General features: G+C 40.8%; 1 protein-coding gene across 5 annotated transcripts in view; it reads right to left on the bottom strand.

Annotated features, from left to right (window-relative positions):
• Positions 1-15,734, bottom strand: part of fndc3a (fibronectin type III domain containing 3A) — a 46,037-nt gene that overhangs the window by 4,726 nt on the left and 25,577 nt on the right. For 4 of the 5 annotated variants that reach the window (XM_085131398.1, XM_085131399.1, XM_085131401.1 and 1 more), the window contains 21 exons: positions 12,994-13,070; positions 12,640-12,886; positions 12,128-12,418; positions 11,591-11,649; positions 10,266-10,432; positions 10,095-10,154; positions 9,842-9,980; positions 9,369-9,422; positions 9,156-9,280; positions 8,811-8,985; positions 7,824-7,910; positions 5,561-5,699; positions 4,943-5,011; positions 4,698-4,816; positions 3,572-3,677; positions 3,157-3,332; positions 2,894-3,007; positions 2,662-2,811; positions 1,708-2,045; positions 958-1,167; positions 497-663 (listed from right to left, as the gene is read on the bottom strand). In XM_085131398.1, coding sequence (XP_084987524.1) covers positions 497-663; positions 958-1,167; positions 1,708-2,045; positions 2,662-2,811; positions 2,894-3,007; positions 3,157-3,332; positions 3,572-3,677; positions 4,698-4,816; positions 4,943-5,011; positions 5,561-5,699; positions 7,824-7,910; positions 8,811-8,985; positions 9,156-9,280; positions 9,369-9,422; positions 9,842-9,980; positions 10,095-10,154; positions 10,266-10,432; positions 11,591-11,649; positions 12,128-12,418; positions 12,640-12,886; positions 12,994-13,070 — 3,069 coding nt within the window. The remainder of the gene's footprint in view (positions 1-496; positions 664-957; positions 1,168-1,707; positions 2,046-2,661; positions 2,812-2,893; positions 3,008-3,156; positions 3,333-3,571; positions 3,678-4,697; positions 4,817-4,942; positions 5,012-5,560; positions 5,700-7,823; positions 7,911-8,810; positions 8,986-9,155; positions 9,281-9,368; positions 9,423-9,841; positions 9,981-10,094; positions 10,155-10,265; positions 10,433-11,590; positions 11,650-12,127; positions 12,419-12,639; positions 12,887-12,993; positions 13,071-15,734) is intronic. The other variant, XM_085131400.1, reaches the window with a different exon arrangement.

The following is a 15,734-nucleotide window of genomic DNA, read 5'->3' as shown; positions in this document are numbered from 1 at the left end:
GCCTGGTAATGCATGAAGAGATGGAGCGGCAAGTAGCATTTTAGTCTTTTGTGCCTTTGTGATATCAGACGTTAAACTCAATGCTGAAATGGCTTGTCTAAATTCAAACTGTCTATATTTGAGAGTCCACTTCACTGTGTGGGGAGACCAGCAGTGTTGAGTAACACTGACAATCTGGCACATGACTGCTTGATTCAAAAGAGGTGCCGCACTGAGAATAAAGCCTACATCCTCATTACTGACTTCAACGCGTAGGATCAAAAGAGGCTCTGCAGAGGCTGGCAGAGACCAGACCACAAAGCTGATCTACACGACTTTTGATGAGAGCAGGCGAGTGAATCTCTGGCAGTTTGGTCTAACTCAAATGCAAGTCAAGTTTGGGTCACCTCAGGTTAAAGGATGAGTACACAGTATCAAGCAGTCAGTGTCTGTAAAGATAGTAGGAACTGTTTAATGCTTAGGACAGGCAGAGAAAGAAAAAAATGTGGCACTGTACCTTTCAGAGGAGCTGGAGGAGAACGTGGGGTAGTGAATGTGTAAACATTGGAGAAGGGCCCTTCGCCCGCCTCATTAAAGGCCTGGATGCGGAACGTGTAAGAGGTAGACTCATTAAGCCTCTGGACTTTGTGTGTGTGGCATGGTCCTTTATACAAGGATATAAATCTGCAATGACAGGAACATGGAAAAAGAGAAAGGATTTAATGAGCAAAGGATAAATATTAGAAAAAGCAAATGGCATGAGTGACTTCTCTATCTGAAAGTACAGAGTGGCAAAAGGCATATCATCAGCTCCTGTCTCCTTCTGCTTCCAAGGCAATTTGTCTGCTGCTTTATTTTCAATCACCCCGCCCTCCTGAATACAGTTATCTGCAGCTATTGCTCAAACTCCAGTCTCCCTTCTTATTGGTTTATCTCTTGTCAGATAGCTTTCTCCCACCTGAATAATGACCGACTAACCTGCCATTCTTGTCCCCCATGTGCAGCTGATACTGGAGGGCATCTGAGGTGGCTTTGGCTGGGCCGTCACCCCACTTGAGCCTGAGGGTCTGGTGGCTGAAGGCGGTGCACTCCAGGCGGGGGGGCTGTGGGGGCAGGGGCTTTGTCTTCAGCTTAAAGGTGTGACTAAAGGGGCCTGCTCCCAGGCTATTAAGGGCTTGGATTCGAATCCTGAAGAAGAAGAAGAAGAAGAAGAAGATATGACACCAGAGAGCTGGAAAGGTGTCGTAAAACACTGCAGTGACAACCAGAGGACCTTTATGTCCTTGATTTTATATTTTCTGTACAAATTCACTGAAAGTTGACAACAAATTCATTCATCTCAGTCCCTTTTGTTAATCCATGAACTCTGTCAGTATTTCTGTCTCGTTTAGAATAATAAAACACATTCAAATATCCAGCCAACAAAAAAACGTTTGATGTCTTGTCTGGAACCCAACTGCTTTCTAAACAGTTGCCAGCCCTCTTCACAATAGACAAGGTTTACAGATGTAACCAATTACATCTGCCCAAGTTGTCCCCTTTGACATCTTTTGGAAAAAAGCATCACAGACCAAGTGAATCTAAAAGCGTGGCGTGTCCAATTTGTATCACATGTTATTCCGCATGAGCACTGAGACATAATTTAAAAACTGCTCTTTCTGCGTTACATCTGGAAGGTTCTTAGTGGTGTAGCATAATTACGATGCTACCTTTAAAACTTGCACCAACCTGTAGCTGGTGTCAGGCTGTAGATTTTGGATGACGTGTTTGGTGACCGGACCAACAACAATAGGTTGTCGCTCTCCGATGTCAATCAGGTAGGAATTGATCTCAGAGCCGTGATCACATGGAGGGTCCCAGCAAATACCCAGGCAGGTGGACGGAGAGTAGACCGGCTGTGGCCGGGACTCACTCTCCTCCTCTTCATCCGCATCCACCGGAGTATCGTAACTTCGCAGCTCAGACTCTTTGAGCACGTATATGTTGCTGACAGCAGCAGGCACAGTGCAGGGCGTCAGGCAAAACACTGCCTCGCTGAAGGGACCCACACCAGCCACGTTCACAGCCTATTAACAAGAAACAAGAGTGCGCCCAAGAAGTTGATATCAAGTACCACTTGTGGTGTGGAAGAACACCTGTGCAGCATTTACGTTTGACCACAAGATGGAGTTCCAATGTAAACGTAAACAATTTTACTCTTCAGTCAAGAATATGCTAAAAATTAACCAATCTATCCAAATGATAACATCCCCAAAATTGGAGAAAACCTCAAATGATGACATTTAGTAACGCTGCAGAAATTATTACAAGTACTGACATTAAAAAGAAAACCAAAAAAACTGAAAAGAACTATTCCACTCCGGCAGAAAGTGGTGTCTCAAAGGATAAGAACTGATGCAGAACTGTTTCAGTTATTTCCTACTCTGCTGGCCAAGTCAGTTTTATGTTCTCAAATTAAATTAAAGTTAAAATTATTCATTTTACTGGGAGTCCTTCGGATTATTATGAGATTCTCAGAGACTATATCACACTTAAATAAGGTCATAAGATAGCATAATAGTCTTTATATAGTGAAAGATGATGTATAATTCTGCTTTAGACTTTTATTTTAACCATGGTGAAGACTGAAAAAAAGGGGGGCTAGAAATCGAGAAATAAAATTGTAAATAATGAAGCACTTACTTGCACCCGGCAGAAGTAGTTGGTTGCAGGCAGTAGGCCTTTCATTTCATGACTGAGGCCTGGTCCACTATAACAAATCTGCATGCTACCCTCAGCTGCTCCCCACTCCAGACGAAACTCTGTCACCGGAGCTCCATTACAAGGAGGGGCCTAGATCCCAAACAAGAAATGAATGAGGATGATGCATACGACACTCAATTTTCAACACATTACTTGGGGCAGCCAGTCTTACCTCCCAGCTCACAACAACACAGCTGGAGGACTTGCATGTGGTGGAGGGAGCTTTGCACTGCTCAGGGGCCCCGGGGCCAGTCGTAACCTCAAAGCGCTCCGAAAGAGGGCCAAACTTTTCACATGAAAAGAACAAAACTAGTTTATATAACCAGAAATTTCCAAATTACACTTCTAAAATGTATTTATTGAGACTGTTCAAAGCACACTGGAAAAAAATAATTAAATCCCTTGCAGTGTTATTCAGTATTAATTGTCTCTCACCCCAGCCTTGTTTGCTGCCTTGAGCCGGAAACTATAGGTTTTGCCAGGCATTAACCCTCCTACAGAGCAGTCCAGCTCTGGACCCTGGTAAACCTCTTTGCTTTCCTCAGACTGTGGCCCGCTCATTTCTATACTGTAGCAAGAGACCGGGCTTCCTCCGTCTACCTGAGGGACACCTAGGAAATTTGTACAAACAAGTATTTATAAAGATCAATACACTTTGGGAGAAAAAAAAGAAGCACTGTCCAAGAAAAATAACAGTGTATAAACAAAGCTAAAATGCACAAACAGCAAAATAATAGTAACTGTACAATCAAAGATTAGTGCTTTGAGGTTTGTCACAAGACAAATAAATGCATCAACAGAAGCCAGAGATGCATCCCACACAGATCTAAGTTGGAGAGGAATGACTCACCCCAGCGCAGTTGCACCTCCCTGGCTTTGGGCTTGCCCACCAACCGAGGGGGCTGGCATTGCCCCGGGGGCACTGCGGGAGTCTGGACCTGCAGGGTCTCTGACAGCTTGCAAGTAAAGACAACACACCAATTAAGACCCACAGAAATTAACAATTTCACACTCTTGACTCTCTCCTCTTACAAAACACACAGGGCACAGATTGTCATTTTCACCGGCTTATCAGACCGACTCAGGCTACAGCAGTCCGGAGAGGAGACGAGTGTGAATGCATCGATCAAAGGACACGAGCATACAGAAAAATACGCTGTCTTTATGGGTAAAGTTAGACATACTGCCTCACAAGTGAATTATACACTCAACTTCTGTGACAAAAGACAAAAAAAAAAGCCCATGTGAGTGTTATGTCACATTGTGCTGCACCAAAAAGCAGGAATTCGCCACCATGACTCATGTTTCTTTACCAGCTCCATCTTGAATAAATGCATGCACAAACAACTGATGAAGAAATTAATGAAGAGCGTCTGTGAACTGAACTAATTAAGAAAAACATTCTCTGACACATGCAGGGAGGGTTAATCGATTAGCAGGCTTTGTCTTGTACTTACACACCAGGAAACAGTCTAATATCCAACATAAGCAACTGACTGAATGACAATTTCCTATTAAAACTTGCCATAAATAGATTGCATATCTAGAATCATTTGTGTCAAATTAATCAAATCATCACTGTCTGCTTACTCACAACACTTTGAATAATATCTCAGAAATGCATCATTCATAACCAAAATAATAATAATAATAATAACAATAACAACAACAGGAAAAGGGGCTAACACCTAGTGTGATTCTGAAAGTTTTTATAAGATAAATAAATGTCTGTTACATTTTCTAATGTTTCTAACAGTAATCTCAGTCCACGTGTATGCAAATCATTTAAAAAACAAACAAAAAAAGCATAACAAAACAAAAAACGCCCAAAAAACAACAGCCATACCTTACCCTCCCTTTTCTCCCTGCAATCAAATAAATATGTAACTGATGCATCAAACTCTGAATTCCTGTGGTGAAACACAAGGCTATGTGCGCAACCATGTGCACACGTGTACTGACGTGGAATGACTCACCGGGCTCTGCCCCCCCTCGCTCATGCAGTAAACTCGCGTCTGGTAGGAGCAGCCGGGCTTCAAGCCCTCACACACATGTTCCAGAGCTGGCCCCGAGTACACCTGCCCCCACGGTGAGCCTAAGAAAAAACATAACAAAAAACACACACGCACAGACCATTTTAATTACATTAAAATTATTTCAATAAATGAAATCATGTATTATTAAATTATGTAAATTATTACTGTCACCATGAGGAACTTACCACTTGTGCCTTCAGAAAGCTCCACAACATACTTAGTGATTTCTGAGCCACCATCATCTTTAGGGGGTTCTAAATTTTAACACAAGCACATAATTAAAATAATTATTTTTCTATATAAATCATTATGTCCCTAAAAGGGTTGACTACTTATCCACCTGAAATATATTAATTCATTTTAAAAGTGTGCTATGAATCTACGAAATTTGATTTCTGATTTCGCCATTAGAATAATCTCAGATAAAGCATGATTGGCCAAGGATGTTGCCTTGTTATTTCTTCTGAAACTCGTTTTAGTGCACAGAAACATTTGAAAATATCTTCACAACTGCAGACATGTTTTTTAAATGGGATTTTGAAATCTGGAAGCACAGACACGTACAGCGGTGATGGATGTGTTTGTCCAGTGAGGTGTGTGTATGAAGGATTCATGCTTATGTCTGAAGAGAAGAGAATTGTCAATCATCTATAGTACAGACAGCCTGGGATGTCATCCGTCACATAGGTCCAGGCAGAGCTCAGTCAGAAAAATGAACTTACAAACTGGACTTGCCAGGCTGTCAACTACATGAAGAGTGAAAGGTTTTAATAAGTCAAAAGGGCAACTAGTAGAAAACTTACCCCAGGCCATTTTGAAGCTGTTGGGCAGGACTCTTCCTCTGATGACAGGCTTGAAGGGACAGCCAGGTATATCTGGTTTTGTGATGAACTCGACCACCTGGCTAGGGTTGCTCTTGCCCTCTGAGTTGTATGCCGCCACCTGGAGGAGGTGCAGAAATGCACAAATAAATAAATAATAAACTATCAGGAAATGAATAATTTTTCCCCCTATGTAGTAAATGAGACCAAGTGTATAAAGATCATTATTTTTCCCTGATAATAACCACCAACCAGATCCATGAGACAAAGTAAACAGTATGCCTGCAACTAAAATGGCCTCAGGCAAATAGCACATTATGAAAGAGATGACTCTGCAAAGCTTGTGGTGTCTAAACAGGTTTTATTTTTGTCAATTCAAAAGGCAATCATGAAATGAGACAATAAGCTTTATTGGGATTTGCATTTCTCTGCCGTTTCGGCTATAATATCGAAATCTCTGTGAGCACGCTGAGCAGCGTTCATCCACGTATTGTACCAAACAAACCTGCACAGTGCATAGCCTGCCTTCGCAATGTGCAGCTGGAAAATTGGAAATGAGGGAGTGAGGATTTCTGGCTAATGAATATTTCTATCATTTAGCCATATGGCGGCTTGTTTATGTGATACTTTTCTGACAGTTTCATGCTTAGCAATGCTGTGGTGTGGATTCGTATGGACATGTGAGTAAAGCTTATAAATTTTATTACCAGTCTATTAATTAATTGGGATTTCTTGCTCTTGAAATACAGGGCAGAAAAATAGCACCTGTTACTGTCACTTGCTGCAGAAAAATAACAGTTATTATGAGAGGGGAGACACACTGAACATCTGTGATCTAGTGCAACTGCAGTTTAGGAGTACAGCTACTTAGCTAAACTGAATATGACACACTTGTTAAATACAGTCGTATGGAGGAACTTATGTAATAAACTTTTTTATTGGAAATACCACAAAAGCAGTTCACCTGAATTAAAAGAATGTCTTCTATATGTTTTGTCAATCAGCACTGCTGCCTCTAGCACCAAAACCAGAAACCCACCACTTCCTTCTGAGGACAACCAGTGTAGTAGAAACAACCACAAAGATAGTTTGGGGAAATTGGGCAGGTGTTTATACGTCTGAACGTCTGGATGTCTGCGGTGAAAATGCTGGGCAAAAATGATATTTTTAAAGATGGATTTGAGCTAAGAACTCACTAACGTCACAGCTGAGGTGATGCCATCTCTGTGAAATGTTTAGTTTAACAGGGCACAGTAAACCTCTTAAAAGTGGGATCTGTATCTTTCAGGCCTGCTCAAACAAGGCTAAACAGCATTTTCGTTTAGAACATTTACAAATTGCTGTAATCAATACTAAAACAATGTTTACAGGATATGGAACTGTGTTTTAGACAAAACTCATTTAAGATGTCTAATACGCTACAAATATTTAGAAAAGCTAATCTTACAGATTTATTGAACACACACTATTTTATATAAAGATATGGATCATACATCTCAAGCAGGCGTCACATCTTCAGTTTAATTTCAACCAATTATTAATCTTTGAGCTCAAAACTCTTTAGTAAACATTCAAAAATTAAATAGGAGACTAATAATGTTGGGGAGAATGGGAAAGACTGGGAATGTGTGAATGTGTGAAAGAGAAAAATATATAGGGAAGAAGACACAGGCAACTATTTGTCCAAAGGTTCTAACATTACTGCCGGCCCAAAAAACTTGTGTGGCTCAAACACTTTGCTCAACTAGCTTCTCAGTGGCTCTTCCTGTTGATGTTGTCAGCTGCCCACCGCTTTGCTAGCAGAATCTTGCAAAACAGATGACTCACAGGGTCAACACTGAAATCAGCAACTTCCCCGCCTAAAAGCTGTTCCTCTCCATACACACTCCACAACCTTGTTCTCAAAATCATTGGGACACTCGATAATAATAATAATAATAATAATAATAATAATAATAAGCAAATAATTCCCAAGACAACATCAAATATTGAAGCTTTAAAAATAAATAAATAAATGAATGAATAAATAAACAAATAAATATATGCTCATTCAGAATTTGTTAACCTCAACATTTTTCCAAATTGTTGGACAGGAATGCTTCCCTGCATCCCTGAGCATAAATTTCAGAAGTTCTACATTTATGATCTGCAGTCTTTTAATATTTTCATTTAAAAGATATGATTTCATTTATTTCAAATTAAAGTACAACCAAAAGGACCAAAGTCAGTCTTTGGGCTCCCTTACCCTAAACTTGTACTTGGTGCTCCTGTGGAGATTCCTAATGGTGAAGGAGAGTTCGTCACCGTTGTAGCTTGTCTGGAAGCCATATCCCTGAGACAAAGACAAATGACAAAGGGAGGAGGAAAACAACCAGGTGAGCAATGGCTTTCAAGACAACCACTGTAGCACAGAAAGCAAAGTGGTCTGCAGGAGCAATAGCTGCAGGGATTATGGAAGCTTTCGTCTGGTTCGCGCCACCTACTACGTTTTGAGGGGCAGGCAAAAGCAACAAAACTACAAAAATGTCAACTTTTTAACCTAGAAAAAAAAAAAAGAAAAAAAAAAAAAAAGAAAGAAAATCAATTGGCTTCTGTGTTACCTGTCTTACCAAGCCCTCTTGCTCCAAGTTTTCTTTAAACCTTTAACCGGTAGCTGTGACTCTTGTGATTAAGGATTAAGGATGGACTTACCATTATTTTTAAAAGGCATGAGAAACCACCTTCAATGGAGACAACCTACTCTCGAGTACTTAACACTGTTTAAATGTTCTTGTATCCTTTCCTACATCCGTGGATTGAGTCAACCCTTTCTTGCAAGTCTATGGGCATGTTTTTTTGACCTCACTGCTTAGTTTCCAACTCTGACATCATCAACTGTGAGACCTAATACAGACTGTTACATCTGTTTAATATTAATTTATTTCAATTAGGCAAAGAACGAATCTTAGGAACACCAACAGAAGTAGGACACAATGGACAAAGAATTAAGGTAATTCTAAGCGCAACAAAATGTGGAAAATGTACATATTTTATACTCTTTCACAAACTCAAGATGGCAACACAACTGGAAACACAGCAGTCTAAGAGATGCCTGTATGCATTAGCGGGAGGCACTTCACGTGGATGGGAAAAACATATTTTACAGAAAACAGTGTCTGCATACACTGCTGTTTCATACATGAGCTACAATCTCACATGATCAGATGATTTTAGGTTTACGCAGGAGACATACCGAGCCTTCCTCCTCCATTTCCAAAGTATAAAAGATGTCATCCTCCTTTGGAGAGCTAGCAGGCCTCTGCCACTTCAGACACAGCCAGGTCACCCCCGCCATCTCCAGCTCTGGAGGGAAGGGTGGCAATGGCACACTGCATGAGGTGAACAGGTCCACCACTTCACTGAACTCGCTGGGGAGGGCAGAGAGAGATGGTGGATGGGAAAGAATGGGAGAGAGAGACAGAAGAAACACAGTGAGAGACACACATAGATGAAGACAGTGGATGGAAGAAACAGCAATATAATAACGGACAATAGGGAGGGTGCCATTCAGGAGATAATAGGACGTTAATGCACCTACCTTGTACCCATGTCATTTTTGGCTGCAAGGCGGAAAGAGTATCGTGAAGCTGGAGAAAGCTTGGTCACTTTGTACTGCTTCTGAGGTCCATAGTAGCACTGTTCATAAGCACCAGTGCCATTCCCCTTTAAAGAACAAAGTGTTTAACTTAAGAAACTGGAATACTAGTTGAACACAAATATCAATTCTTTAGAGATAAAAAAAAAAAATTACCTCATCCCACTGGAGTATGTAGTTTTGAATTTTGGAACCATTGTCACATGGAGCCTGTAGATAAAAAAAGCAAACAAAAAAACAGGTTTTTAATATTTCAACTAGCTAGTAGTCTGTGCAACCACTAGCATTAATCCTCACCATAGAACAGTTTGAATGAAAACACAGAAGTCGTACAACACTGATGGGGGTATGGTAACAATTGTGAAGGGAAGGTCATTATAATTATCAGGTAATCATAGAAAGTGCGGGGATCTTAACTTTTGGTCATTATTCCGCCTCAAGGGGCAAATATGTGTACATCGTTTATTACTATCACCTACTATCATTCTTGAACACAAAAGAAATCATAGTTTCAATATTTAGTCATCTTTTTTTTTTTTTTCTTTCTTTTTTTTAATCTCATACATTCTTGCTGCTTCTTAATGTCCAGCTTTAAAACTGTGGCTTCATCAGGCAGTCTTTTCTTTTACCTTCCACTGAAGTAAAATATAATTCTTGGTCCCACTGATCTTCTTGGGAGGATTGGGAGGATCTGGCTCACAGCTTAAAGTGGTGAAGCTCACAGCCTCTGATGGGTTTCCCTGTAAACCGCTACACATCGCCTGGACCCTGGGGGGACGACGACACAAACAACAACAACAACAAAAAAAACATGTTTATACATTATTCCTAGGAGTACTAAATCTCGATTTGAAATAAGAGGTGGTGGAGTGTTGCACCAACCTGACATGATAGTCTGTTGCTGGTCGAAGGAGTTCTAAAGTTGCACTTAGTTCTTCCCCACTGCATTAAAGGAAAATGAAAAAACACCTTTAGAGTTTGATAAGGACATAGTCTATGCTTAATTTGTCATGACAACTGGTGTTAAAACTTGTGGATGTTTCTTATACTCACCAGTGCATGCTCTGGTACTTCCCATCTTTACCACTAATTGAGATGGAGACATCATAGCAGAGAGGCTCTGAGAAGCTGGGGTCATCCTCCTTGCTGTCATTCTCACTTTCTGGCTTGGTGGGCGCACTCCAGCTCACTGTTGCTCCCCTGGCCTCGATGTCTGACACCTATCACAAGAAAATACATTGGATGAGTATCAAGTTATTCCTTCTTCAGAGTATCTGCAGACTCTTAAAATACTGTCAAATTAATAATTTCCTACAACCCTTAAAACTCAGAACCAAAACTGGTTATGGCTGGTAAACAGCCCTGCTTAGAAGTCTTAAAAACATAAGCATTTCTTATGCTTGCATTTTCCAAAACAAACATATTGCTTGGTAGTGGAAAAGAGTGTGGGATCAAAATATGCAAACTGACAGTGCATTGGGAAAAAGGTTTTCAGCTTCTGGCAGGGATGAGCTGTGCAACCCTAAGATTTTTTTTTCCATTCTGTTTGGAGAAGATTTAAAAATAGGTTGAGCTACTCTGCAGGGGGGGCAGGGGGGATTCATATGTGGAAGAACTCAATCAGGTCAAGTCGGTACCTCCTCCCCTCTGCCCTGCAGGCCCACCTTAGTCTTTTTCCTTCCCGCAGTTTGACTCTCTGTTGAGTAACAGACCAGTATGGCAGCAAAGAGCTGAACTTCCCCAGTATTCTGTTAACTTTATCTATTATATTTCCAACAGAGTTGTTTTTGCTACTTTTACAAGGAGCTCAGACGGTACCAACGGTGACAAATCTTATCTTATAAGGTCAAGCAAATTCTATTTGCAGTTCTACTATTTCTGACCCAGCTGCTATTGAACAGCCATTCTCGTCTTCATTTATCTACAAAGCTGCTGGGCAGCTGAGAACCCAACACCATTTTAAAATAGCAATTTCAAAGGATAAAATGTATCTAGTATGAATATTTCAATCAGATAATTTTGCAACTATAACATTTAATCATGTATTTTGGTGCAAAACAAATGGCTTTCTCATGTATAGAATCTAACTATGTGAAAGCCAGGGGAAAAATGTGTTTAACCCAGAGCAAATCCAAACCTTTCAGTACTTGTATAAATGCTGCGGCACAATTGGGAATAAAAATCCCCACATGGATGGTAGTCAGCAGGTCTGACTCCATTAGCAAGATGCTAAGTAAGAATTCATCGAGGTTGTTAATAGAATGTTTAATGATGCAACATAGTAGCATCATTACAGTTTCATTTTTTGTTAACGGAATCACATAAATTCATGCAAACTGCATTAATTAGATTAAAAAAAGAAAGAAGTAAACACCAACCTCTGGTTTATTGATGGTGCTCAACAGTGCTTGTAGGGCCTGCGCCTCCTTGTCAAGTACTGAGGAAAGAAGAGAAAAAAGTAAATCAATTTATTAAAATACTTTAATAATAGCTACTGTTTTTACATGCTGAACAAACAGGATGTGTCAGTACTACCAAAATCACTCTGTAAATGTCAAACTTCTTTTAAATTAATGATTACAGATCAACCTTCTGTTAGTTACTACCCTTAAGCTTTAAAGACTTAATGAAAACTATCAAGTGAGGAATTCAGATATTTCTAAGCTGTGAAAATAATTCTCTAACTGGATCTTGAAAAATATTGTAACGATTTTTTAAATGCTTCATTATTAGTAGTGGATTGTTTCTACATTGTAGCAATCTCCATCAGGTCACAATGTGAAACTATTCTTCCTGCACATTAAAACGTGACTGATTAAATAGTATCACCTTTGCCCAGCTGTTGTTTTCCCAAATACCATGCTAAAACGCAAAACTAAAACTCATGATAAACCTCCACCCTTTAATACTCTTACCTGCTGACTCTCCAATTTTTCGCTTGCCTGTCTGCTTGTCAGGAGAGGACACTGTGTGCCTAAGTTGCCCCTGCTCTGCCTCCAGCCCTTTCCCTCCAATACCGTTATGAATGTCCACCGTTGGGGGACTGTTGCAGGACTTCTGTGGTGACGAGGGAGGGCTGTCCTTCATCTGCCCTCCTCCTTGACGTTCCTTCAGTTTCTTCTGCAGACGTTCATGTGTTTTGTTAGTTCTGTCATCTCTGTGAACCAACGACGGACGTCCATGTTGGGAGTGAGAATCTGTAGAGACTGTGGCACAAACACATTATTCTTATAAGATGGACATGCAAATGCACATGATGATAGTGAAGTAATTCTCTTAGATTAAGCAACTAAAAGAGTAAGACTTGACTCATGCCATTAGTGTGTAACCAGCCTATCCAAATAAAGTGCTGAGAACAAATACAAAACAAAACAAAACAACACAACAAGTATAACAGTATATCCAGGGACTCCTGAGTCCAACTCACCCTGCTCCGGGTAAATATGAGCTGGATGGTACTGAGAGATGTACTGGGAGCTCATGTCGCCCACGCCCCCTGCCATGCCTGTATACAGGTGATGTGGAGGGGGCATCATGGCAGGGTGTGGGATGAAGGCAGGTAGGTGGGCATGGGGTGGTGGAGGAGGATGGTGGAGAGGGGAGTGCCCCCCTGGGTGGAACTCTGGTTGCTGAGGTAAAACCAGAACCCGCCGCACTCCGTTCTCTTCTATGATCTAAGGGGGAAAAAACAATAGCATTGAAAGCAGATATCAAAGCTACTCTCAGAATGATAAGATGCCAATCAGAAACACTGGGACGGAAATAGCGCATGAATGGCTACCTGTGAAATGTATCCAGGAGGCACATAGATTGGAGGCACTGAACCATTTGGAGACATCATGGGAACCTGAGCAGGACCTACGAAAGTTAGAAAGGCGCAAGATCAAACACCTTCCCTCAGGATAAACACTGTCATACACGGGGCTTAAGTTTAATACAAGCCCAACAGCTATGGCAAACCAGAACCACAATCCACAAATGTAGCACATTTCCAACATGCCACGCAGCAATGAATGAGTGATCCAAAACTAAGCCAGAGCCCCAATTTACATTTTTTAGCTGAAGGGTCAGGGCTTTATTTACAGAAGACGGCACTCAATAAGTAAAGTCAACAATGCGGCCATTTACCTTTAAACTTCTATAGAAATAATAAACACACTTTACTTAAATCTAAGTCAGAAAAACTTCTCACATTCAGCTACTTATAATTCCCATGCACAGGCAGTTTTAACTAAAGCTGCACCTCTGTAAGAGGAATATCCCTGTATATGATTTGTTTTTCTAAACCAGATGCATTTTCAATAAGTATTTTCTTAATACCTATGAGAAAAAAGGCCCAAAACACATTTTTAAAAATCCTGGCAAATGCAAGAAAACCACTTTCCAAAAGTGCTGAGGAGCAAAGTTTCCTGCTCTGTTGTGGGGGGCAGTTCAACGGCTTAGCTCAGCTCAGAGAAGAGACAGCTCAGCAAAAAGCCTTGGAGAAAGAAAGAGACCTCTCAGCCAAGTTTGCACAGTCACACATTTCTCTTCTTACAGACCAAAGACAAACCCCCCCAATGCCATATGTCATGGAGGAGAGCAAAAGAGATTGCTTGATTAAGCATTTTCACTCATTTTGTCAAAAGAGTAATAAGAGGTGAAAGCTATTCTAATTCTAACGCGTCTAGGACTATAGCCTGCCACACTCCCGCTAACACTTAGCACTGCCCTCCTTCAGCACTAAGTCCAGCCTCCAGGTCTCAAGGAAGATTAACAGCAAGTACGAGCACAAATAGGAACAGCTGCCAGTTTGCCAGCTACCTGTTTTGGATATTTCCACCACTATTACTTCCAAATAACAGAAGCATTGCCGTTAATACATTCGGCACCAAATTACAGTAACTGTGAGGTTGTTGTTTAGACTGCAGTAGCATTTAGTTAAGTGTAAACAGATAAAATCTCAACACAGAATAACAGGTCCAGAGTTCACAGTTGTAATCAGCAGCCCAACACAGAGGCGGGTAATGTTTGAGAGGCAGTCGAGCAACTTTGTTTTGTGAGAAAAGTAACGCTGCACCATCGAAGCTGACACAGCAGTCTTTATCTGTGTAGGTCAATCAGTGTGTGAATGTTACACAGCTTTGGTGATTTTGCTGTTGCTATCAGGAAAGGAAGTAAATGTGATCATTTCTATGCTTGTATATTATTCTACAGGCTGTGGGAGAAATGTGAGGGGAGAAAAATCATGAATACATGATAAGAGAAGGTAAATATCCATATGGGTAGACAGAAATGTTAACTTTAATCTATAGCTGATCATGAGGCGTTTGCATTAGTTTACAAAGAAAAGTAGTATGACAGCTTAGAATTGCATCATATTCACATCCCCTTTCTGGTATTATTTGCTTTACAAGGGTTACAAAGAATTTTACCCCACTGACCCAGTGTACCGAGCCAAGACTAAATGCATCAACAGTAGCCTCCAGGAGACCCAACTACGTAAGCCTATGATTTTGCAGGGCACCTGCTCCCTGCTAATAAACTTTCTTGAATAAGACAAACAGAAGATAGGCCATTTATACTGAAGTCAAAAGGGCAAACAGGTAGTGAGTCATTTCCCTGCCTAAGAACACAGGCTGTGCAAGGACAAAAATTCAGGTAACATGAGGAGACTTTGTCTGAATGAAGCCAGTCACACTGGCTCAGCCATCATAGATTTTTAGATTAACAATATAATTTGAGTAGGAGTTCAAGGGCTGCACTGTGAACTCTACTCACTTTTAAGAAAAATCTGTTATGCCACTCAGTACTAAGCAGCGCATCTGCCTAACAACTGCCGAAAGCAATTCTAGTTAGTGCCTCTGATGCTGAGGAACAGGAAATCTGATTAATCTCATTAGCATGCTATACGTTGTTCACACAGAATGAAAAGCTTTGTGTCTACCAACTTGGAGTGCATGGGCTAGAAAGTACAAGGTAAGAGAGGCAGGATAGGAGTCCACAATGTGAAAAGCAGAGACACCCACTCTTTTTACATCAAACTGACGCACGCGTGCTGACAAAGATCAGATTATTTGGGGAGAGGAAAAAAAAAAAAAAAAAAAAAGGCCACATCCCCATCCCCCTCCTCCCCCTGAGTCAACCGAAGCACTGGTTGTGCTGACGTGGCCATGGAGTGCCAGCCTTCCAGAGGAAGTTGCCACAGAAAAAAGAAAAACTCATTAAGAAAAAGAGAGTATCAGTATTCCTCTAGGAGTTAAAGACTTTTCAAAAGGCCACATACATGTTCACATACACAAAAATGAGCTGAGCCCCTTTGAGCACCCACCTGTTTCCTCTTGTCTTAAAATGGAGCTCAATAACAAAAACAGTCAAGCGGAACTTCACGTGCATGCTGCAAAAATACAAAACTTGGCAGACGTGGTGTTGAAATAATAGATTATAAAATTTGCTTGCTATAATACAAGCAAACTGTCAGGTTTAATCCGATGTACGATGAACCCTCAATTACATTTGAAGACTACAAAGAAGCAGATAAGC

This window comes from Neolamprologus multifasciatus, chromosome 14, assembly GCF_963576455.1.
Source record: "Neolamprologus multifasciatus chromosome 14, fNeoMul1.2, whole genome shotgun sequence".
Classification (NCBI taxonomy): domain Eukaryota; kingdom Metazoa; phylum Chordata; class Actinopteri; order Cichliformes; family Cichlidae; genus Neolamprologus; species Neolamprologus multifasciatus.
This window is presented reverse-complemented; position numbering and strand designations above follow the sequence as displayed.